Source organism: Hypomesus nipponensis, chromosome 19 (genome assembly GCF_054491055.1).
Source record: "Hypomesus nipponensis isolate SF chromosome 19, ASM5449105v1, whole genome shotgun sequence".
Lineage (NCBI taxonomy): Eukaryota > Metazoa > Chordata > Actinopteri > Osmeriformes > Osmeridae > Hypomesus > Hypomesus nipponensis.
The window spans coordinates 3,389,152-3,414,359 of record NC_140379.1 but is presented as its reverse complement, the minus strand read 5'-3'; the positions used below and the strand labels follow the sequence as shown (position 1 = coordinate 3,414,359).

General features: G+C 51.6%; 1 protein-coding gene and 1 long non-coding RNA gene across 3 annotated transcripts in view; one reads left to right on the top strand and one right to left on the bottom strand.

The window, feature by feature from the left end:
* The window catches only part of arnt2 (aryl-hydrocarbon receptor nuclear translocator 2), a 37,492-nt gene that overhangs the window by 9,219 nt on the left and 3,065 nt on the right, over positions 1-25,208 (bottom strand). The window contains exons 2-13 of one of the 2 annotated variants that reach the window (XM_084681719.1): positions 23,520-23,634; positions 22,171-22,218; positions 20,921-20,965; positions 19,011-19,224; positions 17,960-18,173; positions 11,718-11,820; positions 9,856-9,921; positions 9,484-9,569; positions 6,180-6,256; positions 5,596-5,730; positions 4,706-4,780; positions 1,700-1,851 (exon numbers count right to left, since the gene is read on the bottom strand). In XM_084681719.1, coding sequence (XP_084537845.1) covers positions 1,700-1,851; positions 4,706-4,780; positions 5,596-5,730; positions 6,180-6,256; positions 9,484-9,569; positions 9,856-9,921; positions 11,718-11,820; positions 17,960-18,173; positions 19,011-19,224; positions 20,921-20,965; positions 22,171-22,218; positions 23,520-23,634 — 1,330 coding nt within the window. The remainder of the gene's footprint in view (positions 1-1,699; positions 1,852-4,705; positions 4,781-5,595; positions 5,731-6,179; positions 6,257-9,483; positions 9,570-9,855; positions 9,922-11,717; positions 11,821-17,959; positions 18,174-19,010; positions 19,225-20,920; positions 20,966-22,170; positions 22,219-23,519; positions 23,635-25,208) is intronic. The other variant, XM_084681720.1, reaches the window with a different exon arrangement.
* Positions 20,737-23,119, top strand: LOC146246568 (uncharacterized). The gene is made up of 4 exons (XR_014732214.1): positions 20,737-20,999; positions 21,261-21,398; positions 21,682-21,859; positions 22,187-23,119. It is a non-coding gene; the product is annotated as an uncharacterized LOC146246568 (long non-coding RNA).

Below are 25,208 nucleotides of genomic sequence, written 5' to 3'. Positions count from 1 at the left end.
ATCTATTGGTCTTTCTCTATATAGACCTGTCTGCCTGCCTGCCTGCCTGCCTGCCTGCCTGCCTGTCTGTCTGTCTGCCTGCCTGCCTGCCTGTCTGTCTGTCTGCCTGTGTCTGTCTGTCTGTCTGTCTGCCTGCTTCTGCCTGCCTGCCTGCCCGTCTGTCTGTCTGCCTGCCTCTATCTGCCTGCCTCTGCCTGTCTGTCTGTCTGTCTGCCTGCCTCTGTCTGCCTGCCTGCCTCTGTCTGTCTGTCCCCATCATGCAGCTAAAACCTAGACTTCCAGAAGCACAAAGACTTCCAATGTCTCTGCTGGGCTGCAGCAAAGTAAACCCAATCAGATATATTAGGGGAGGAAGCCAGTGGAAAAACCCTGGTGTGTGAAAGCAGGCAGTTAAACAGCAGCCGGTAAAGGAGCAAGCAGAGAAGGAGCACTCTGAGCCACAGACACACACTCACGGGTGCGTGTCATGTGTCATGTCAGGTGAGCGTGCAGGGAGATAAGTGACATTAATACTTTATGTGGCCTCCATAAATCTCAGACACATTTTGTTGCTCCTGAGACATCACTTCCTTGGATCTCACCTCAGAAAGAGACAGCCAGACAGAACACTGGCATCACTACTCCACACACACACACACATCACATACACACACCTCTACATATCCACATACACACACATATCCCCCAACATGCACACAGGCAACCCCATGACATGTTTATCCTGCTAATCTGATCCACTGGCAGTAACATGATGTTGCTGGCTCCTTCACTTATGATGGCCCGGGAGGAAATGGGAGGAAAGGATGTTTTAATGCCTGTTTCCACCATCAAACACACACGAGAACTATCTAACAATCTCACTCAATCGGAGGACGGAACTCTTCCAATGTTCCGGAGTGTTCTTCAGTGTTCTGGAGTGTGAGAGGGATGTTGGTTTTGGAAGCATTAAGAATGGTGTATAAATTGAATGCTGCTAGTTGTTGATGTATGTGGGCTACAGCCGTGTTCTGATTCTGCCATCCTGTCGTTTGCTCCACTTTTCCTCTCTGCTTGGGCACAGTGACAAGATCAACAGGGACACCACTGCCCCCCTATGTCAGAACCATGGTACTGCAGGTCTGGCCAACAGCTGTGTGGTACCAGAGGTCTTGCTCTGGGCATGTGGTACCAGAAGTCTGGTTCTGGTTCCGGGAATTTGGTACCAGAGGTCTGGTTCTGGGCATGTGGTACCAGAGGTCTGGTTCTGGGCCTGTGGTACCAGATATCAGGCTGTGGCCCAGGGCCTGTGGTACCAGATATCAGGCTGTGGCCCAGGGCCTGTGGTACCAGATGGACCTAAACAAACCCCCGTGTCTGACAGGGGGGGCCAACAGAGACAGCTTGGCTCCATCATCTCAACACCCTATTAACAAGCAGCCCTCTCTCAATAACAGCAGGGAAATATGAGCCGCATGTCTCCCAGACAGGAGCCCATTCTGCTTACAGTTCCTTGGCTGTACAACGTAAATATTATTCTCCTCCTGGTCTGCGGAGGTGCAGCCTGAACGGTGTTACCACGCGTGTGTCAGAAGTCTGGAGGGTCAAACCAGTGCACAGGCTCAGGAGATGTGCTGGCGGAGGTAGTGTGTCTGTGTGTTAGCGGCTGTGTGTATGTTAGCGTCAGTGTGTGCGTGTGTGTGTATGTGTGAGTGAGACATACTTGACGTTGGTGTTGGTGCAGATGATGTACTCGATCTCATCGGAGTAGGGGTTCTGGAAGGTGAAACTGCTGGTCCGGATCAACATCCACTCACGGTTCTTCATACGGAACCTGTACATGACCGACAGAACCTGCCCCTTCAACTTCACCACCTGGACACGGAGGGAGGGAGGGAGTCATATCAGAAGCATGAAGTGACAAGGTGACTCACGAAGCAGACAGACAGATCATGACGAGAGAAGAATAACCTGAGACTGAGTTATCGCCTCGTTCCCCCCAAACTTAGTGCCTTTGTTCCCGTGACAACAGGACAGCGCACAGGGATGGAGCTCATTTGGTAGAAACAAAAGAACAGGATCGCTCTCCTCATATTGACATATTATCACCCGTCTATTTCAAGGTGATGAGGAGAGAAGGCTGGAGGAATGGAACCATCCACACAATCATATCGTTCTATTTAATTAGCTTACTTACCAAACTAATACCTTTAGCTTGCTCAGGAAAGACATCACATTCCTGCTCCTTACAGCCTTCTCATCTCCCATTCACTGTATTTCATCCTAATCAAAGTGATGTGTCTCCTGTCAGCACAGGTGAAGGACAGGCAGAGAGGATGCCACTTCAGACTTACAACCCTCTCTCCTCCTTCTCTGCATCTCTCTCATCTCTTTACATTTATCACCTGCTCTTCTCCTCCCCTCTTCACTGCATCTCTCTCATCTCTTTACTTTTATCATCTGCTCTTCTCCTTTTTGACTCACGTCTCTCCTCCTTCCATCTTCCCCTCCCCTCTCTTCTCCTACCTCCACTCTCCTAATATTCCTATTCTCTCTGTATCACCAGCTGTCAGCCTGAGTGATGGCGCGGCTCTTCTCGTCAGAATATGAAATGACTGATCTGGGCTGCAGGGCTCAGGAGAAGCCCTCAGCGACACGGGGGACTGGCTTTCCTTCAACAGGAAGCAGGGCGCGGAACGCAAACGGAAGACTCCCTATGGTTTCCTTTATTGAACTGTGAACGCTCTGGGATGGAAGCACGCCCAGGGAGGGGAAGGCATCCTATTGGCTAGAGTGAGTGACCTCTGACCCCCGGGCAGGAAGAGAGGGGGGCAGGCTGTTGTTATTGGCTGGGAATTATCTGATGGCCCAGAGTAGGACGACTGTGGTCATCATCCCTGTACCTCTGATCCACTAGCAACAGACAACCTTCCTGCCTCGAGAGAGAGAGGGAGAGAGAGAGAGAGAGAGAGAGAGAGAGAGAGAGAGAGAGAGAGAGAGAGAGGGAGAGGGAGAGGGAGAGGGAGAGGGAGAGAGAGAGAGAGAGAGAGAGAGAGGGAGAGAGGGAGATAATTTGATGTCCTGGCCTCTATCTCTCCATATTTCATTCCATGTTGAGGATGGGTGTGTCTCTCAGCCTTCGGCCGGCTTATCAGAGGGATTACTGGAGGAGTCGTGTCAAAAAACCAAATGGTTTTCTACCCTGCAACCCTGCGTGTGCCACAAGCCTCTTACACCTGAACTAATCAAACACAACAGACCCACAGCTGACAGCCATAGCTAAGCTGTCTGCCTTTGTGTAGGTGTGTGTCTGTGTGTGTAGGTGTGTGTGTAGGTGTGTGTGTGTGTGTCTGTCAGTGGTTCTGAAGGCTCCTGCTGGGTGTGTGCTGTCAGAACATGACATGGGGGGAGCAGGGTGACATGCAGGGAGACAGGCAGGGACACATGCAGGCAGGGAGACAGGCAGGGAGACAGGCAGGGAGACAGGCAGGGAGACAGGCAGGGACACATGCAGGCAGGGTGACATGCAGGCAGGGAGACAGGCAGGGAGACAGGCAGGGACACATGCAGGCAGGGAGACAGGCAGGGAGACAGGCAGGGACACATGCAGGCAGGGAGACAGGCAGGCAGGGACACATGCAGGCAGGGAGACAGGCAGTCAGGGAGACAGGCAGGCAGGGACACATGCAGGCAGGGAGACAGGCAGTCAGGGAGACAGGCAGGCAGGGAGACATGCTGACAGGGAGACAGGCAGGCAGGGAGACAGGCAGGCAGGGTGACATGCAGGCAGGGAGACAGGGAGACAGGCAGGGAGACAGGCAGGCAGGGACACATGCAGGCAGGGAGACAGGCAGTCAGGGAGACAGGCAGGGAGACAGGCAGGGACACATGCAGGCAGGGAGACAGGCAGGGAGACAGGCAGGGACACATGCAGGCAGGGAGACAGGCAGGCAGGGACACATGCAGGCAGGGAGACAGGCAGTCAGGGAGACAGGCAGGCAGGGACACATGCAAGCAGGGAGACAGGCAGTCAGGGAGACAGGCAGGCAGGAAGACATGCTGACAGGGAGACAGGCAGGCAGGGAGACAGGCAGGCAGGGTGACATGCAGGCAGGGAGACAGGGAGACAGGCAGGGAGACAGGCAGGCAGGGACACATGCAGGCAGGGAGACAGGCAGTCAGGGAGACAGGCAGGCAGGGAGACATGCTGACAGGGAGACAGGCAGGCAGGGAGACAGGCAGGCAGGGAGACATGCTGGCAGGGAGACAGGCAGGCAGGGAGACAGGCAGGCAGGGAGACATGCTGGCGTACATGCCTGTTGGAGTGTTTGTGTCAGTGAGAAAGGTGTGAGTGTGTGTGCGGGTGTGTAGCTCCTGTGCGCTCAAGGGAAGCCTCTGGCACAGGGCCAGAGGAGAGCGTATCAGACATGTGTAAGGGAACACCAGAGAACACAACCATTCCTGCTGTCACAGCTGGGAGGTGGAGCAGGGGATGAACTGCTGGAGCTCACAAGACACCTGGAGAGTGTTCCCATGAACGCCAGAAGGACACATCTCAACCTGGGCTCTGGCTCCCCTCCCTCCCTCCCTCCCTCCCTCCCTCCCTCCCTCCCTCCCTCCCTCCCTCCCTCCCTCCCTCCCTCCCTCCCTCCCTCCCTCCCTCCCTCCCTCCCTCCCTCCCTCCCTCCCCCCTCCCCCCCTCCCTCCCTCCCTCCCTCCCTCTTTGTACCTGTTGGAAGCTCTCTCTCAGGTGGTTCTGGTCCTCGGGGTGACAGAACTCCAGGATGTCCTTGCCCAGGAGATCCTACAGCGCAGGTACACACACAGTAACACACAGTTATGCACAGTAACACACACAGCTACACACTCACATCATAACTCATCACGTCTAGGAAAGCACCACAGGCTCCTCATCCCTAAGAGGTCACAGGGATGCTAAAATGTGACCACGGAACCAGGGCTGGCATGTCACACCCAGCGGGAACCAGGGCTGGAGCCGACAGGACTTCAGTGTAACTGTCTGTGGTCTAACCAGGGCTGATGTGATCTAGTCAGGACTCAAACACAGGGCACTTTAGAAAACCTGAGAGGAACTAGTATGAGCCAGCTGCGACTCAAGCAGTCGCCTTTATTGGAACCTTGTAAACAGTTCAATCTCACCCAGGAGAAACCGTTTATTGTCAACTCGTGTTGATGTGAAATGACAAATCCTCTAGGCTCAGAGTCCTTCTGACATGGAGTCTGAACAACGTCAAGAGCCCCCTCACTTCTCCTTGTAAGGAAACATCCTTTCACAAGACGTTGCAGCTTCAGTTCTTGTAGCAGAACATCCCTGCTCCGATACGGATCTAACGACCTGCACAACATAACTCACAACATCTCACCAGTCTGATACATGTATCTTCAAGTGTGTGTGTGTGTGTGTGTGTGGGAGAACAGAGGGGGGGGGGGGATGAATGACGTCCTCTCCACAGCATAACGTATTTTCTCACGGTCTCACGCACGATGCACCTTCCAAGTCAGGCGAACTGAGGAATGCAAGCTAATCCCGGGATTACATTTCTGGAAGGTTCCATTCTGATTTATGCTTCAGAGCCGCGGGGCAGGAGGGGGGCCCACCTGAGGCTGGTAGCCAATCACGTTGATGCAGCGAGGGTCTACGAAGGTGATGACGCCGTCGGAGTTGTGACGTGACAAGAACTCTGTGGGCACCGACAAGCCGTTCATATCCATGGAGACGGGAGAGCTGGTCACCTGGAGACAAGCACAGATGGAACATCAGATTAACCGTGAGATCGATGCGGTTTAACTAACTTACTGGCTGATGAATCTGCAAGCTCAAAGATCACAGCAGGCTTACAGACAAGCTTGGGGTGGAACAGGTGTACTTTAACGAATGACTTTCAGGCACGGATTCAAATCAATTCCTCCTTTTTCTAATTTAGGAGGATGGGGGAGAGACATGACATGCGGGAGGCGGGGGGGAGACAGACAGGTGAGATTAGAGATGGACGTACGCTGTGAGGGGACGCTGTGTAACCATGGTGACGTGAGGGTTGAGGGAGGTCAGGTTGCAGGTGGATGAAAGGAGGGGGGCAGAGGGTAAGAACTGTTCTGAGATTTGCTAGAGACAGATCCCTGATCACCTCTGCACTAGGGTCACACACGTACACACACACACACACACCCACACACACACATACCTGCAGTCTCCCGATGGCCACCAGGCAGTATTTACTGGTCTGACCAGCCTCTGTGTCTTCTTCTGGTATAGTCATACCTGGAGACAGGAGAGAGAGAGGAGAGAGGGAGGGGGAGAGAGAGGAGAGAGGGAGGAGAGAGAGAGAGGAGAGAGGGAGGAGAGAGAGGAGAGAGGGAGGAGAGAGACAGGAGAGAGGGAGGGGGAGAGAGACAGGAGAGAGGGAGGAGAGATAGAGAGGAGAGAGACAGGAGAGGGAGGAGAGAGACAGGAGAGAGGGAGGGGGAGAGAGAGAGGAGAGAGGGAGGGGAGAGGGAGAGGAGAGAGAGGGAGGGAGGGAGAGAGGGAGGAGAGAGGGAGAGGAGAGAGGTAGAGGGAGAGAGGGAGGAGAGAGGGAGAAAGAGAGAGAGGGAGAGAGAGACAGGAGAGAGGGAGAAAGAGACAGTGGAAAGGGAGGGAGATGAGAAAGGGAGGGGGAGAGAGACATGGAGAGGGAGAAAGAGAGAGACAGGAGAGAGGGAGAAAGAGAGAGACAGGAGAGAGGGAGAAAGAGAGAGGAGAGAAGGAGGGGGAGAGAGGAGAGGAGAAGTTCGAGAGAAAGATGGGGATATTGAGAAAGAGAGGAGAGTGGGCGAGAGAGAGACCGCGGGATACAGAAATTAAAGAGAGGGAAAGGGAGATACAGAGAGAGAGAGAGAGAGAGAGAGAGAGAGATACAGAGAGAGAAGAGAGAGAGAGAGAGAGAGAGAGAGAGAGAGAGAGAGAGAGAGAGAGAGAGAGAGAGAGAGAGAGAGAGAGAGAGAGAGAGAGAGAGAGAGAGAGGAGACAAGAAGGGAGACGGGGACCCAGTGAGCCAGCGTGAGCAGAAAGATCCAGTCTCCTCAGACGAGGTGTAGCTGTGATGTTTCCCGTGTGAACAGCCGGGTGTTGAGAGGAGATGGCCTGGCTAGCTCAGGCCTCACTCCCCTGATCAAGTGTTAGGGGATAGTCTTGTTTACTCCTTCCAGCCAAAACACACACCAATCACAGCCATGCTGGCTCTACACAACTGAAACGGAACAACACTACACATCCGTGTCTTGTTCCTCCAGACAGAGAGAGATAATGAGCGTTAAGGAGAGAGACAACTCCAACAATTTGTTATCAGTTTTCCCATAGTAATTCCTGTCCTGTTTCCTTGACAGCGTGAAATCTTGTCATAATGGGGTGTGTTCCTCTGAAGGCTCATGAGAGGAGGGGGGGGGGGGTGGACGACACAGCTTTCTAATGGAACTCAGCATGTGGGCCTGGGGGGACACTACACAAAACACTACACCAGGACTCATCAGAGCGTGTGCGTGTGTGCGTGTTCAGATTCAGACAGGCCAACAGGCCAGACAGATAGACGGGGATTCAGACAGACAGGCAGACAGAGATTCAAACAGACTGGAACAGAAAGAGACAAGGATTCAGACAGACAGGCAGACAGAGATTCAAACAAACTGGAAGAGAAAGAGACAGGGATTCAGACAGACAGGCAGAGACAGGGATTCAGACAGACAGGCAGACAGGGATTCAGACAGACAATCAGAGAAAGAGACAGGGATTCAGACAGACAGGCAGACAGAGATTCAGACAGACAGAGACAGGGATTCAGACAGACAGGAAGAGAAAGAGACAGGGATTCAGACAGACAGGCAGACAGAGATTCAGACAGACAGAGACAGGGATTCAGACAGACAGGAAGAGAAAGAGACAGGGATTCAGACAGACAGGCAGACAGAGATTCAGACAGACAGAGACAGGGATTCAGACAGACAGGCAAGGATAACGAGGGCAGCCCTATCCTTATCCTCCTCGTTACAACCTCCTTCCACTCGTCTCACACCAGTCCCTGTGCTGATTTCATGAGACACATCCAGATGGATGGTCCTTCTGCGTGTGTGTGTGTGTGTGTGTGTGCTGATAGTCATGCGTGGGACAGTCCAGAACATTCCAACGTTCTATTTTAGGGGACTGAAACATGTGTCAGTGATTTCCACACACGTGGTGTGTGTGTGTGTGAGTGTTTGTGGGGGAATGTGCGATACCTGGATATGTTCCAGCACTGTCCTCAAAGCTCTAAGCTGGATTTCATGCTGTGTGATGGTTCATCCCCCCCCCCCCCCCCCCCACCCCCAAGACACCTGGTCTACGCACAGGACTGATGGGAATTCCAGGCTGGGGGTGTAGGGCCCATTCCAATCAGTTACTCTGTAAACACTGGGTTCAAAACTCAGTGTCTCAATGAGGGTGCGTGTCTGAGGTGGCAACAGACTCCAGTTTTTGGACTCCAAATGTCCCAAGCCTGACTGAACTGTAATCACTAACACACACTCTGAATCCTGCTCTCCCACACACTGGGACTCACCATCACACACACTTTGAGACCCTTGCAGGTGTGTGTGATGGTTCAGATGGGAGCGACCTAGAGTCCAGGTCACACACACACACACAGACAGCCTGTCCTGTCTGGTGAGGAGCACTCACCCTGGAGGACAGGAGGGGAGAGAGGGGGCGGGGGGAAGGAGAGGAAGGGGGAGGAGAGGAAGGGGGAGGCGAGGAGGGGGAAGGGGAGGAGGGGGAAGGAGAAGAGGGGGGAGGGGGAAGGAGAGGTGGGGGGAGGAGAGGAGGGGGAGGAGGAGGAGGGGGGAGCGGGAAGGAGAGGAGGGGGGAGGAGGAAGGAGAGGAGGGGGGAGGGGGAAGGAGAGGAGGGGGGAGGAGAGGAGGGGGGAGGAGAGGAGGGGGGAGCGGGAAGGAGAGGAGGGGGGGGGGGAGGGGGAAGGAGAGGAGGGGGGAGGGGAGGGGAGGAGGGGGGAGGGGAGGAGAGGAGGGGGGAGGAGAGGAGGGGGGAGGAGAGAAGGGGGGAGGGGGAAGGAGAGGAGGGGGGAGGGGAGGGGGAAGGAGAGGAGGGGGGAGGAGAGGAGGGGGGAGGGGGAGGAGGGGAGGAGAGGAGGAGAGGAGGGGGGAGGGGGAAGGAGAGGAGGGGGGAGGGGAGGAGGGGGAGGGGAGGAGAGGAGGGGGGAGGGGGAAGGAGAGGAGGGGGGAGGGAAGGGGGAAGGAGAGGAGGGGGGAGGGGAGGAGAGGAGGGGGGAGGGGGAAGGAGAGGAGGGGGGAGGGAAGGGGGAAGGAGAGGAGGGGGAGGGGAGGAGGGGGCGTAGGGGGGAGAACACTGAACTGAAGGAGGATTAAGAACAAGAAAATACTTGTTTGCGGGTCATCTAGTATTAAAGAGGACGTGTGTGTGTGTGTGTGTGCGTGTATGAGCGTGTGTGTGTGTGTGTGGATACCTGCAGGGGGCCATGCTTTGATGTAACCAGTACAGTGCACCACCGAGTACTGGGCCTCTCCTTCCTTAGATGGCCCCAGGCCATTCCTGTCAGAGAGAGGAGGGCAGATGTTTACAATACACACACACACCCACACACTCCCTACCACCCAAGTTCCATCCTGTGTCCTGCTTAGTGTCAGAGGTGGTCCATAGCTGGAGAACAGAACAACCATCTCTCACCTGGCTGGACGTGACAGGACAGGGAAGGACAAGGGGCTCCACCAGGGCTCAGAGGGAGAGACAGGGAGGGAGAGGAGGGAGGGATGGAGAGGACAGAAGGGGTGGGGGTGAAGGAGGGGTGGAGATGGAGGTGTGGAGGTCCTGATCTCACCTGTATCTCTTCCTCATGTTGGACAGGCGATTTAGAGAGATGTGGTCCAGGGGAGCACTGCCACACCTGGGGACAAACAGAATACCCTTCATTATACCCACACACACACACACACACACACACACTCACACACACACACTCACACACACTCACACACACACACTCACACACACACACACTCACACCCACACTCACACACTCACACACTCACACACACTCACACCCACACTCACACACACACACTCACACACAAAGTAGGCGCACACGCACGTACGCACATGGATGCTCACACACACACACACACACACACACACACACACACACACACACACACACACACACACACACACACACACACACACCCTGGTGCTCCCAGCCCAGGAGAAGTCAGACTGAGTTTCATTTGCTCTGTTTGTGTTGCCGAGCACCATGGAAAGACCTTAGGAACAACAATCAATCTGAAACCAGAGTTCTGTTATTGTACATCTGGTGACTGGCTCAGACTCTGAGAGAAACCATTCTGATAAATAAACCGCGATAAGAGATTTGTGTTGCTAAATTGAGAGAATACTGATATGGCTGAACTTTAATGGGTGGAATGTGAACCAGTCCTTGCAGGAATGGACAGACCCCCCCTCCCCCACACTGATCTAGTGAACAAAAGGTGAGGTTACACAGAGAGAAGGTCTGGATCTAATATCCACTTCCTTAAAATGATGTGTGGAAACATTCCTTTTCCCTGTGCTGTGATCCACGCGGCCCTGGGTCTGAGTGTGTGTGCAGGTCAGCAAGTGCGTGTGTGTCTCTCTCCAACAGTGAACTCCGCACGCCGTTCCAATTTACGAAAGGGCCTTCTCAAATAGCGTTCTATGAGACAACACACATTCCTGTGTCTATTCCACCAGAGACACATCTGTGAGGAGGATGAGGGGGGTATCTCCCCTGACTGGACCAAACAAACAGCTACAGCCCACTCAAAACAGAGCCCCATATGCCATCAGGAAATGGAAACATTCCAGGAATGGTGTGTGAGGTTTTCCTGGGCTAAAAATACAAACGGATTTGATTCATCAAAGGAATGTCACGATCAAAACACTGTTTAGCAAGACGATGAAACAAACAAAAGTCTTCCAATGAGAACAGAGTGCGTGTGTAAGTGTGTTGTGTAAGTGTGTGTGTGTAAGTGTGTTGTGTAAGTGTGTCGTGTAAGTGTGGTGTGTGTGTGATTGTGAGTATGCATTAGAGTGTGAGTTTGTGTGTGTTGAGCGTGTGTGTGAATGCATATGTGTAAATGTAGATAGTAATGTTTGTGTGTGTGTCTAAGACGTGGATATTGTGGAGCATGAGGGTGGATGTATAGAGGAGTGAGAAGGCTGGACTCCAACAGACTGTAATGATTATTGGAGTCTCTGCACCTGCCGTGCATAATTATCTATGAAGCGAGGCGACATCAATCATCTAACCAATAACTCTGGGGAATAAAAATATGCATGTCCTCACGTTGAGATGGGAAGCATATGGCTGCGTCGCTGGAGGGTGTGAGGTAAGTTCTGGATGCACGCACATCCCTGTCTCCACACGGGTGCCATCCATCCCCGGATCACAGCGATCGCAGGGATAAGGTGTGTGTGTCACGGCTGGTTGGAGCGTAAACCAAGGTGCTTGGGACGGCTGTATAACTCAAACACACCTTCAAGGTCTGTGTGTGTAGCCCTGGACCTGTAGCTGTCAGAGGGGGCACTAACTGGACAGCCTGGGAGGCACCCAGATGTGGACCGAGACTAACACACACTTGCGCATGCACACACCCACACACTCACACACACACCCACCTACACACCCACACACACACCCACACCCACCTCATCCTGCAGATGAAGGATCTTCTGGAGCCCATGCACATCCTCATGGAGGACTGCTGGCCCTCCTTCTTCACCGTGCCGGTCTTCAGGTCCAGAATACGCCCTGCGGACACACACGGAGCACATCAGGGAACGTCTAGCACACACACATTATACATCTTAATACACACACGCGCGTATACAGGCACACAGTTACACACACACACACGTACGTACACAGTTATACACACACAGAGTAGACACACACAGGTATATACACATGTACACACAAACACACATATTCATCTACACGCAAGCGTAGAAGAAGCTCGTCCTCTACTGTGGACTCTACGTTCCCTGTGATCTGGGTCCGTGCTATCATTCAGAGAGCCCACAGGCCCGCTAACAGCACTCAGGGAGAGAGACGGAGAAGGGAGGCTGGAGGAAGAGAGGCTATGGGAGAGAGACGGAGAAGGAAGGCTGGAGGAAGAGAGGCTCAGGGAGGGAGACGGAGAAGGGAGGCTGGAGGAAGAGATGCTCAGGAGGGAGACGGGGAAGGGAGGCTGGAGGAAGAGAGAGGCTCAGGAGGGAGACGGAGAAGGGAGGCTGGAGGAAGAGAGGCTCAGGGAGAGAGACGGAGAAGGGAGGCTGGAGGAAGAGAGAGGCTCAGACAGACATTCTTCACTAATCTAATCAAAGTACAACAATCTGATAGCTTCCTCCTCTTAACACTCGATAAGCAGCTGGGGAAGGAGAGGATGAAAACATCCCAGATGAACACACAGCGGAGCAACAACGTTCGTGTTGCCAAGGAGCCTCAGACCGTGTGTGCGCGCGCTAACTCCCTGCCCCACTGATCCATGTGTGACCTCGGCTACCCGACGGCTGTTTGCGTGATGTCAGTACTCAGTCATGTCCACTAGCAGATGAAGGTTGCTGATGTTGGCACGGCGACAGAGAAGATGACTGTGAGGCTGCTGGGATCTCAAGAGAAGAGTCAGACCAGAGGAAGCCCAGAAGTCAGGGAAACTTCTGGACCTTCAGGAGCTTGGGATGGGAATGTGGGTGTGAAGATGTGGGCTGGGAATGTGGGCTGTGGATGTGGGCTGGGGATGTGGGCTGGGGATGTGGGCTGTGGATGTGGGCTGGGGATGTGGGCTGGGGGTGTAGGTGTGAGGATGTGGGCTGGGGATGTGGGCTAGGGATGTGGGCTGGGGATGTGGGCTGGGGGTGTAGGTGTGAGGATGTGGGCTGGGGATGTGGGCTAGGGATGTGGGCTGTGGATGTGGGCTGGGGATGTGGGCTGGGGGTGTAGGTGTGAGGATGTGGGCTGGGGATGTGGGCTGTTGATGTGGGCTGGGGGTGTAGGTGTGAGGATGTGGGTTGGGGGTGTGGATTTGGGCTGGGGCTGTGGGCTGGGGATGTGGGTGTGAGGATGTGGGGATGTGGGCTGGGGCTGTGGGCTGGGGCTGTGGGCTGGGGATGTGGGCTGGGGCTGTGGGCTGGGGATGGGGGTGTGAGGATGTGGGGATGTGGGCTGGGGCTGTGGGCTGGGGATGTGGGCTGGGGCTGTGGGCTGGGGATGGGGGCTGGGGATGGGAGCTGGGGATGTGGGTTGGGTATGTGAGCTGGGGAGTTCTGGCTGACCCAGGTAAAGGTGATCAGCAGGAGGTTCTGCAGTGTGATTCTCCAGGACAGTGAGGCCTAACCCTAACCCTCTGGGGCATCACAGCAGACCAAACATGTCTTCCATGGCCGCCTGCAGCTCTCATCATGAAGCTGCCCAGAGAGACCTGGGAGGAAGAGAAAACCTGTCTGGGAAGACGGCTTCCTGGAGCCAGGCTTCTAGCAGGGCTCTCTGCTGGGGCTGGAGTTCTGAGGCTGGGGCTATCGGGCAGGGGCTATAGGGCTGGAGTTCTGAGGCTGGGGCTATCGGGCAGGGGCTATAGGGCTGGAGTTCTGAGGCTGGGGCTATCGGGCAGGGGCTATAGGGCTGGAGTTCTGAGGCTGGGGCTATCGGGCAGGGGCTATAGGGCTGGAGTTCTGAGGCTGGGGCTATCGGGCAGGGGCTAGAGTTCTGAGGCTGGGGCTATCGGGCAGGGGCTATAGGGCTGGAGTTCTGAGGCTGGGGCTATCGGGCAGGGGCTATAGGGCTGGAGTTCTGAGGCTGGGGCTATCGGGCAGGGGCTATAGGGCTGGAGTTCTGAGGCTGGGGTTGGATGGGCACCTCACAGCAGAGGAGGGTGAAACACTGGTATGACTCCCCACTGAGGAATGTAGCACAAACACAAAACAGACCTGCCACGCTAAACAAAAGTTCAGCCACATCATAATCGATTCCCTTCTGAGACACCAGAGCAGACACAGTATACATACCGTCGCCCACACACACACACATACGCACACATACGCACACTGTGGAACACAAGCAAACAAGTTCCTTAATGCGTGCGTGAAGTTTCCTCTGTTGTGATTGGGTGATGTCATGTTCTAATGAGCGGTCAACTTTAGTTTAGCTTCCAAGATTTCAGATGAAGGATGGCACATATGCAACACACGCACAAACACCACCCACACACATACGCAGGGTTGAAATTGCAGTAAGAGGCTTACGTAATGAAGTTGTACCAAAATCAACCATAGTTTATTATGGTATGAGGAAGACAGTGGCTGGGGATTAGATACGTGTGTTCCTTAATGAGTGCGTGTGTGCAGTGCGTGTGCAGTGCGTGTGCAGTGCGTGGGTCTGCTTTTGTCTCAGTGTGAACAGTTTACTCTGGAACCAAATGTCTGGGAATAACCCCAGGACAGAGGGGGAAGATAAACAGTGTAACACATCATCACAGTCCCCCAGCTGAGGTCTCAGGACCTGTCTCTGCGTCCGGGTGCCAGGCTAGTTTGGCTACGCGTTTGTGTGCGTGTGTGACTGGATGAGAGTAAACATACAGAACGCGGAGTCCCTGTGGGCATCAGGTTCGTTTGTCTGAGATCTAACTGATGATTTCAGGGAAACTGGCAGGAAATGACTGGATCAACACATCTGACCCTCACCTACACCCACAGACACATAAACGAGGGTATGAGAGGAGAAGAGGAGAGGAGTTTGGTAGAGAACAGTAAAGAAAAAAAAAAAGGTTCAGAGCAGCCCAGTGTGTCTCCCACAGACAGGAGAAAGAGAGAGGCAGGGTCTGGAGACAGGCAGGGTCTGGAGACAGGCAGGGTCTGTAGACAGGCAGGGTCTGTAGACATGCAGGGTCTGTAGACATGCAGGGTCTGTAGACAGGCAGGGTCTGTAGACAGACAGGGTCTGTAGACAGGCAGGGTCTGTAGACAGACAGGGTCTGTAGACAGGCAGGGTCTGGGGACAGACAGGGTCTGTAGACAGGCAGGGTCTCTAGACAGACAGGGTCTCTAGACAGGCAGGGTCTGTAGACAGACAGGGTCTGTAGACAGGCAGGGTCTGTAGACAGACAGGGTCTGTAGACAGGCAGGGTCTGTAGACAGGCAGGGTCTGTAGACAGGCAGGGTCTGTAGACAGGCAGGGTCTGTAGACAGGCATGTATGGATGGATTCCTGCTGGAACCTCAGCTGGCATGGAGGCCCAGTCCCTGCATGCTCAGCATGCCAGCCACCACAACCCTCCTCCCCACACACACACACACACACACACACACAACCCAGCTCCCCATACACAAACACACACAACCCTCCTCCCCACACACACCAGTCCTCCACACACACACACCGCCTCCCCAAAGCAACAACAACAGCAGCAGCAGACCCCCATCCCCTCCCCATCTACGTAGCTGTGTTGTTGAGGACTGCTCTAGTACTGCTTTCCATGCAAAGCAGAGGAGTAATGATTTGCAGAGACAGGGGAGGATGTAGTCCTTGGTAAACAGAATATTTAGTCACGGTTAACAGCAGACGGCATGGCCCTGGGCTGTTTTCCTACCTTCGCAGTCTCACAGCTAAACCAAAATGAATACCTACGTGTCATTTCATATTAACCAGACATCAACTGGCCCAAGGCCTACACACGCCTTCAATCTACAGCTCTACCTATAACCCTGTCGCTGCCTCTCTCCATCCATCTGCTCCCTCATACATTTCTGATACATGAAAACTTTCTGTTGTACCCGTTCCCTGGCTATACTATATGTCTTTCTCTCTACAACTCCTTCTAATGAAAGAAACCCACCAGAGTGGAGAAACAGTGTCGTGAAGCCAAACTCATACCTCTCTCCATCTCTCTTTTTCACCATCCTTCCTTCCTTCCCTCCTAAACTCTATCCATCTCTCCATCCATCTTTCCCTCTCGGTGCTACAGAGTAGAGAGAGAGGGAGACCCACGAACCCAACAGAGTAGAGAGAGAGGGAGACCCACGAACCCATCATCCGTCACACGGAGGAGTCTCCTCATATGCTACTTCCCTGGCCCAATCCCTCATCACTCTTCCTTCATTATGTATGCTTAACCAATCAGCAATCCGGGCCTGCCAAGAGCTCATTGGGCATGCGTGGCCTGGAAGGAGAAATAGGTCTGGCAGGCTCCCTCCATCACTGGGAGGGATGGTGCTTCTCAAAGCCTCATCAGGACAACACCTCCTCGTTTATCTGGAACTACCTGGCAGACCACACATGGAGGACGTTGGTGGATCCATCAGGTTCTGGGTTGGTGGAGGAAGGTCTCCTGGGTAAGTAGCAGTTTGTCAGAGTTTGCTCTTGGTGAGGGGGAGCGGGTGTGTTTGGGTGAGGAAGGCATGGGACTGCTTCCTCCTGACAGCTGCTTTAACAGGAGGTGAGAGCGTGTTCCATCTTCACAGGGACCAGTAGGCACAGTGACACCTACCAATGCAGCTAAACTGTGATCTCTACTAGGAGCTACAGTAGGGGTGGGGGGGAATCGATTCACATTTGTATTGCGATTCAGTCTTCTAGCGATTCTTGTTTGTTCGTTTTTTAATTTTTGGGATTACAAATGGCAAAAAAATCATGAATCGATTTTTAATTGATTCGTGACCCCAAGAATTGATTTGAATTGTGAGATACCAAAAGATTGCCGGCCTTAAACTACAGTACTGTGCAAAAGCCTTGGGTCCCAAGATTTTCAAAAAAGAAAGCACAACCGCTTTTAAGAAATAACAAAACAAAGGTTTTCTCAACATTGCACTTTTACCAAAGGCAGGCTAGGGGAACTTATATTAATGTTAAATAACTTCCTAAAGTGAAGTTCATGTCATGGGACCTTTAAGACAATATTCATGTAACGATTCTTGACTTTTCATAGTCCTGTACCTGTATTCTAGTCTGACCATGACATGACTGTTGCTGACATCTCTAGCTGCCTCCATCACCGTGGCTATGGTACAGACAACGACAACTGGCCGACAGAAAACAACAAGCACACTGGCCTCGCTCTACCCTGTGTTCCCTCTCTCTTGGCAAACACTGGCATTCCACAGACTCGCATCGCGGAAACACGCACATACAGACATCCCCCCCACTAACACATAAACATGCCTCCTCCCCACTCACATGCACCCCCCCCCCCCCACACACACACACACACACACACACATACATACAGACCCACTCACACACACAGATACACTCTGGTTTAGTTCCACAGAATTCTTCTGAAATACACATTTCACAGTGTAGTGGAAGGACACATGAATCACTTCAAAGGGCAGATAATGTGGTGCGTGTGTGTGTGTGTGTGCTGTGTGTGTGCGGTGTGTAATGTGGAGAGATTATATGCATTGTATGGATTACATGCTCACATAGGGTAATCTCTGTGTTTTGTGGCTGACTAGCGGGCCAAGACTATAAACAAACAGAGAGACATATAAACAAACTGAAAAACTGACAGATGGATTGAAAGTCAGAGACACAGACAGAATGACAGACAGACTGGAAGAGACACAGGCAGAGATCTCTACAATAAGAGAGACTCAGTTTGTGCAGAAGTGAAGGAGAATAGCTGTGTGTGCAGCTCCCTCTAGTGGACGCGTTCATAATGTCTGCCACACCTCACTGTGTCTGCACAGAGCAATGCAGCCTGAGTATAAACATTCAAACATGAACACACTCACACACACATTCAAACATGAACACACACACACACACACACACATTCAAACATAAACACACACAAACTCAAACATGAACACACACACACGCACACATTCAAACATAAACACACACACACACAAACACACACACATGAACACACACGCGCGGGAGCGCGGCCCTCCTACCCGTCATGGAGTTCTCAGAGGTGCTGAGTTGCTCCCGCAGCTTGTCCACGTCGTCGGGGTGCACCTGCTCGTACAGCGTGCTGCCAAACCACTCGGACTGGGTGTGGTTCAGCACCGGCGTCACCGAGTCCGACACGTAGATCACACGGCCCGTCTCCGCGGCAACCACAAACAGGAAGCCGTCCGCCGCTTCCAGGATCAGGTGCTTCAGTTCCTGTTGGTGGAAACAGAGATGCTCGTAAAAGGAGAGGAGAGATGAGGAGAGAGATGAGGAGAGAGATGAAGAGAGAGAGATGAGAGGAGAGATGAGGAGAGAGATGAGGAGAGAGATGAGGAGAGAGATGAGGAGAGAGATGAGGAGAGAGATGAGGACAGATCGAAGCATCAAGGAGGGAGAGACGAGAAAAGGAGAGATGAGTAGAAGAAAGACGCGTAGAGTGTACTGACTTTCCTAGTCATCTATAGGGTACTTGTTCACTTGTACAGCAGCAGTATGTGAGACAGTTCATAGTAACGACCGACCACGCTTGATTACAGTTCCACACTGGTTTTATTTCTTAATGCGCACATCCACTCTTAAACATATGATAGCCCCCTACTGGTATGTGTCAATGCTAAACACAATACATCACATTGAAGATGTATCTCTCCCTTTGTGATAAGACACATAGGGAGAGATGCAGAAAGGAGAGATGAGTAGAGGACAGAGGCGTAAAGGTGGATAAGACACAAAGGAGAGATGCAGTAAGGAGAGTTGAGTTGAGTAGAGATGTGTAAAGGTGGATAAGACACAAAGGAGAGACACAAAAGGGACAGATGCAGTATGGAGAGAGATGAGTAGAGGAGAGATGCGTAGAAGAGGATAAGACACAAAGGAGAGATGCAGTATGGAGAGAGATGAGTAGAGGAGAGATGCGTAGAGGAGGATAAGACACAAAAGAGAGACACAAAAGGGAGAGATGCAGAAAGGAGAGAGATGAGTAGAGGAGACAGCATGCTGTGGCATGGAGGCCCTGATGAGCCTGTCTGGGTGTGTGGCTACGACCGGCACCTGCTCAGTGAGGAAGGAGGGTTTGTAGGCTCCGTCTGTGGACGTGTTGCCTGTGCCCCTCATGGACTTCATGTGCGACACGGCCATGCGCAGGATGGTCAGCTTGTCGGGCTTGCGCGCCAGAGCGCTGCAGGTGGGCACCATGTCAGAGAGCTCGGTGATGTACTGCGTCATCTTATTGCGACGTCGGCGTTCTATCTCGCTGTGGTTCTCTCTGGAACAGAGAGGAGGAGTTAAGACACCCAGGACCGTTCTGCTAGACGAGACAGCACCCTGTCACACCAGGAAGTACACATTGGAGACCGTGTAGAAACTGTCCAGTCATACCAGGAAGTACTGCTATTTCTCTACACACTAGGCTACTTCCTGGTCCACAATGTTTCTGTTTTGTCATGTGACGTGATCTAAGAGAAACACCACACCTTCACCTACCTATGGATGGACAGGGCACATACTTTCTCTCTAACTGACCTCTATGTGGTCTGTTAACCTAGCAGAAAGGCTGACTAAGAGAACTGTTAGCATAGCAGTGAGTCTAGTGTGACGGGTGTTATAGGGTTAGGTCTCATTCGGCTGCCTCCGTAGGTGTCTGTGTTCCTCTGAGAATATAAAGACACAAACATTCATGTCCCAAGATGCTCGATTATGGAGTTCGGTAAACATCAATTTTTGTCTCTATCTAATTCTGTGACCATTGATTTCCACGAACATTGGATTCTGACTGTAGATGGCGCTGTTGTCACTCTGACACTTGAACTCGATTGAACTGACTACCAGCTCAGACTGTGAGAAAATGAAGGTGAAAGCTTTCATTCACATTACTAATCTCATCTGCTTGTCATATTTGATTAATTGTAGTGTAGTTGAAGATGACTTTACATACAACTTCAGGCAACTATATATAAAGGGGCCATCAGAATATGTGAACTCACTGTTTTACATGGCTGGAAATGCTTGACACACCAACCATCTCACGTGACTTGGCGGTTTAACCAAACGACGGATTGGCACAGATAATGCTTTGTAAAAGATCATTATTATTTCTGAAATGTATCGGTAATGTTTGGAATTAAATGATTTGGTCATGGCTGCCTAAGTAGGCTCTCCTGCCAAAGTAAATTCCTTGTCTGTGCAAACTTTCATGGCGAATAAACACCAACTGATTCTGATCACTGTTACTCCGACGTCGATTTTGTTCTCTAAAAACGCGAATTAATTGTTACAAGGGGTCTCTCCCAAACTAGATTGGCTAGCTTAATAGCAAGAGAAAGGGCTGGCCGTTTGTGGACGTGTATTAACACACGGACGGTGAACACATCAACAACGTTTGAGCTAGCTCTGACTTTTACAAACACGCTCACTTTTTCTATCTCACCATTTCTGCTCGCCATTCCGTTTAATCGAACTTCTGGATTTAAATTCACACTTTAATGTCGATTATATGGGCATTTGGGCACCGCTTTGTGACAACATTTCTCTAGATATACTTAGCTTGGCTGATAGAAATTGTGCATCGTACAGTAAGTAGCCTACGTAATCACGCAACAACAACAAAAAACACACAAATCATCTCCTAGCTAGCTAACGAGGTCCGTTTGCTGGCATTGCCAGCCTGGCATTGTGTCCTTGGGCAAGGCACTTCACCCTATACCCCATATTTTCCCCATATATTCCCCATATTATGGTTCACATAGTCCAGACTGTGTTAGCTACATTAGCTATGTAGCGTTCTGCTTCAGAGTCTATCCAGACTGTCATCTCAGCTCTAACTGCTGTTTGTCTCTGTCGTGTTTCAACAGGTGTGAAGTGTGCAGGGTTTCATCAAGCTGAGGGGGTGTGAAGGAGAGAGCGGTGAGCAGGTGTGTGCACCCTGTCTGACGTCCTCTGGCAGAGCTGTAACCTAGGCCTACCTGGCATATCTCTCCTTATCACCTGGAATCTGATCATCATCATACCTGTGAACAGGAGAGAGGAGAGAATGTAACACAGGTCAGCACACAAGTACACAATCCTAAGCAGCAATATGGACTGTAGTCTTAACTGGCTGGCTCACTATTCTGATTTTATCTGTTTATCGCTAGATCATGAGGATGTCTGTTACATGGTTGGGCTTATGCTCATGGCATGCAGGGGAAGAAACCTGTCCTACCAGGTTGTCAAACAGTCCTGACACAGTACTGAGCCTGTTATGCTTAAAGAATGTAGCGATGAGGAGAGCATGCGAAGCTACACGTTTCTGTTTCTCTCCAGTGTACAGGACTGACAGTGGACAGAGATCTAAAACAGCCTGTTATCCCTCCACAGCCTGTACCAGACAATGGGGGGATGATCTATGGAGACTGAGTGGTCCTGCCGTAATGCAGATACTGAGACCAATCTTAAAACAAGGTGTGGTACAATCAGGGTGTTGGTTGTATGAACCAGTGGTTCTCAATCCTGGTCCTCGACCCCCCCCCCTGCCCTGCATGTTCTAGATGTTTCCCTGGGGCATTACCAAGCTCTGATAACGACCCAATCATTTAAATCAAGTGTGCTGGAGCAAGGACACGTCTAAGACATGCAGGGCAGGAGGGGACGAGAGAAAAGGATTGAGGACCACAGTCTCTAGAAAAGCCAGTTTGAGGTAGCAATGTGCTTCTCATAACAGACTGGTGGTTCCTCCTCTCGCCAGCAGTGGGCGCTGTCTCCTCGCCCCTGCTCAAGTTAACAGAGCAGGGCCTGCGCAGCCAGCCAGGGCCAAAACGGACACACATCATCCTCCTCTAAAAGAAACCGTGAAGAACCACATGTTGAAAGAAAAATATGTGAGTGAATGCCTGGGATGAAGTTGATGCTGTAGAAACAAACAGGTGAGAAAAAGCCCAGATGATCAAATCAAACACACTTAAAGTCAAACTACGGCTCTGGTTTAGTCACAGCATCTCCACACTGAGTCTAAGTTCAATAAACAGAAAAATGACTGTTGTAATTATAAAACCATATTTATACAAAAAAATTATATGATTAGGATGACTGAATCCTGCAGGCTCACTTGAGAACCATCAACAGATGATGAACACTAAAGCTTTCTAACTCAACTGCTGTTCATACACAGAATTCTCCTTAGGAATGGAGGAACATACTGTACTGAGGACTTTTTTTTCTCCCCCACTGCTCTCACCTTGAAAATTTGCTAGGCCCCTCTCCATCTTCGTCGTCAAACTCCATCCTGCAAGAGAACACACAGTCCATGAGATGGCCTGGTCCTCCACTGGAGGACCGTTACTTCTTCTGTGGTTGAGGGACTGCAGAAGTCTCATCAGATTGAAAGCTGACTCTGGGCCCCTGACAGGAAGTGAAGACGTGTTCCATACAGGAAGTTGTAGCTCAGTTCTCTGCTGACACTGTGACTTAGTGAGGGACTGTTTTTGTCCTTTCCGTGGTGCTGGTCTATGATGTTTGCCTCCAGTCACTGAGGGAGGAGAGAGTGAGCTGACTGCTTTACTCAGTAGCCTCTCTCTCGGAGCTCAAACGGCTTCACACCAGCTGCCAGGGGAAGTGATGAAACACCGGAGCGTTTCTCTACCCTGGAAAGCTTCCACACGTGTCAACATGACATCAGGACGGTTGCAGAGAGCTGGAATACACGTTCTGTGAGGCAATGCCTGGTTACCATAGCTGCCAAGTCACAGTGATGCCTGGACTACACTTCCCCCGACACATTCTGTTTGGAAGAGGAACCAGGAAGGGAAGGTTCAAAGCTTGTTACCGCAGCTGTCTGGGTGATTTGCTGCAGCGGCGCTTCCAATTTTTACTCAAGGTTGCTGATGTAGTAGATACTAGATAATGAGCAGATATGTCTATGCGTTACCGTGGCAACAAACGACAGCATACGTGAATGTGTCACAGTTGTCCCGAGGACGTGCAGCCTGGAAGTGGGAGTGTGTGTCTGTGTGTGTGTGTGTGTGTGTGTGTGTGTGTGTGTGTGTGTGTGTGTGTGTGTGTGTGTGTGTGTGTAGGGGGGGGGGGCAGCGTAGGAGGCTTAGAGGTGCCAACTATGAAGGAGGCATCTTTCCATGGCCGGCCAGTAACCAGGACAACGGTTAGGACTGTTGTCCTGCTACTGTGTTGTGTAGGAGTACAAACACACGCATGTCGTGTACACGCACAAAAATAGACAAATACAGATTAATAAATACATAACATACACTGTCCACATTTCCAGGGTGCTGGGTATGTGTCTGTTTGGTGCATCAGTGTCTATAGAGGCACAGTGTGAGTGCATGGGAGTTCATCACCCAGCCTGACATCTCAGGCATCACACAGCCTGTCATACTGGTGATCTCTGGCCATGAGCAACATCACGTTTCAACTTTATTGTGCTGTTTGTAACAAGTACAGGTACACTGGGATTCACAGGTACACCGGGATAATCTTTGGTCTTACTCATCTTTCCTGAACCTATGATGAATCAGCATGATAGTTAAGATGTTGGCGATGTGAGGATTTAGCTACAGCGTGAATACTCACCCTCCCGACCTCCGCTTGCCCCCGCGTCCAGCCAAGGCTCCTCCCATCCTCACCTGGCCTGCCCCCACCACCGCCCCGGGCATGGACACTGCCCCCGGCAACTCACTGCCCATCTCTGCAGGAACATGGAGAGCAGGTTATCATCAGCAAGAACATGGAGAGAGAGCAGGTTATCATCAGCAGGAACATGGAGAGCATGTTATCATCAGCAAGAACATGGAGAGAGAGCAGGTTATCATCAGCAGGAACATGAAGAGCAGGTTATCGTCAGCAGGAACATGGAGAGAGAGCAGGTTATCATCAGCAGGAACATGAAAAGCAGGTTATCATCAGCAGAAACATGGGGAGCAGGTTATCATCAGCAAGAACATGGAGAGAGGTTATCATCAGCAGGAACATGGGGAGCAGGTTATCATCAGCAGAAACATGGAAAGCAGGTTATCATCAGCAGGAACATGGGGAGCAGGTTATCATCAGCAGAAACATGGAAAGCAGGTTATCATCAGCAGAAACATGGGGAGCAGGTTATCATTGGGGTTAGCTAGCCGAGGTCATCCAGTCCGGTTGTCGGAACACGTCAAATACAATTTTAAAAAGTGTTGATTTGAGTGTCAGTTTTACTCAGTGAGTGTCTACTGTTGTAAAAACTACTGGTGTCTGGTCAACACTTTCATATTTGCTGTGCAGTTTATCAGCGGTTAGCATCAGGCTAGCGTTGGATTATCAGTCGGCATATCATTAAACCCTGTATGTGAGATTCGCACACCTGCAACCAGCTGGGAAAGACACGCAGCGTTATGTAAGGGCTGAAATCATCTCCGGTGCCCACACCATCGATCGATACTGCTTGTCAATACTGAATCCAGAAACCCTAATGTTGTTAACACGATCCTGTTCTGATGCTGCGGTCATGGTCAATGAACTCATACAGTTATACCTACGCCCGACCACACGTGAATATACCCGTTTGTGGCTGAGTCGGAAAGGGTGAAATTCAATGTTGCCCACTTCTGATTCTCAACCACCACATTTTTGGCCTTCCTCCATCCCCGTCTCTCTCCCGGCCTCCAAACCTCTATTTCTGGTCTGCTCACTTACCCAGATAGATGCTATGGATAGGCTAAACAGACCCTCTGGTGTGTCCCAGTGAAGCAGGCTTCCCAGTTAATATTTGATACCATGTTCTTCTCTACCTCTATCCTCTCCCAGCCTCAGGAAAACACTCTGCAGTGCCAAGTCAGACCCCAGCAAAGAGCAAGCCTGATATCATTCATTCATGAAGCCAGCCTATACAAACACAACTTCTTTACTCATGAGACACACACTGTACAAGACTCTTGCAGAGCAAGCATTACTATTCAGAATGAGTAAACCTTGTATCCTGACTCTCTGTTGTCCAACCTGAAGGAATGTGGCCTTTATTGGTTTGAATAGTAGCTGGTGTTACAAGTCTGCTTGTTATCTCTGGAGGTTTCTATTTCTCCATCAAGCAAAAACACTGGAACGGTTAATGATATACATGACTCTCTCTCTCTCCCCCCCCCTCCCCCCTCCCCCAACCCAATCACAGCCACATCTTCCGTCAGTTATTACCAAGCCCTGAGGTCAACTGCATTAATCAAGAGAGTTGTGGGACCAGTATTCAGAGTTTCTCCTTTTCAATCAGTCGTCTCTTTCAGACTGGGTTGT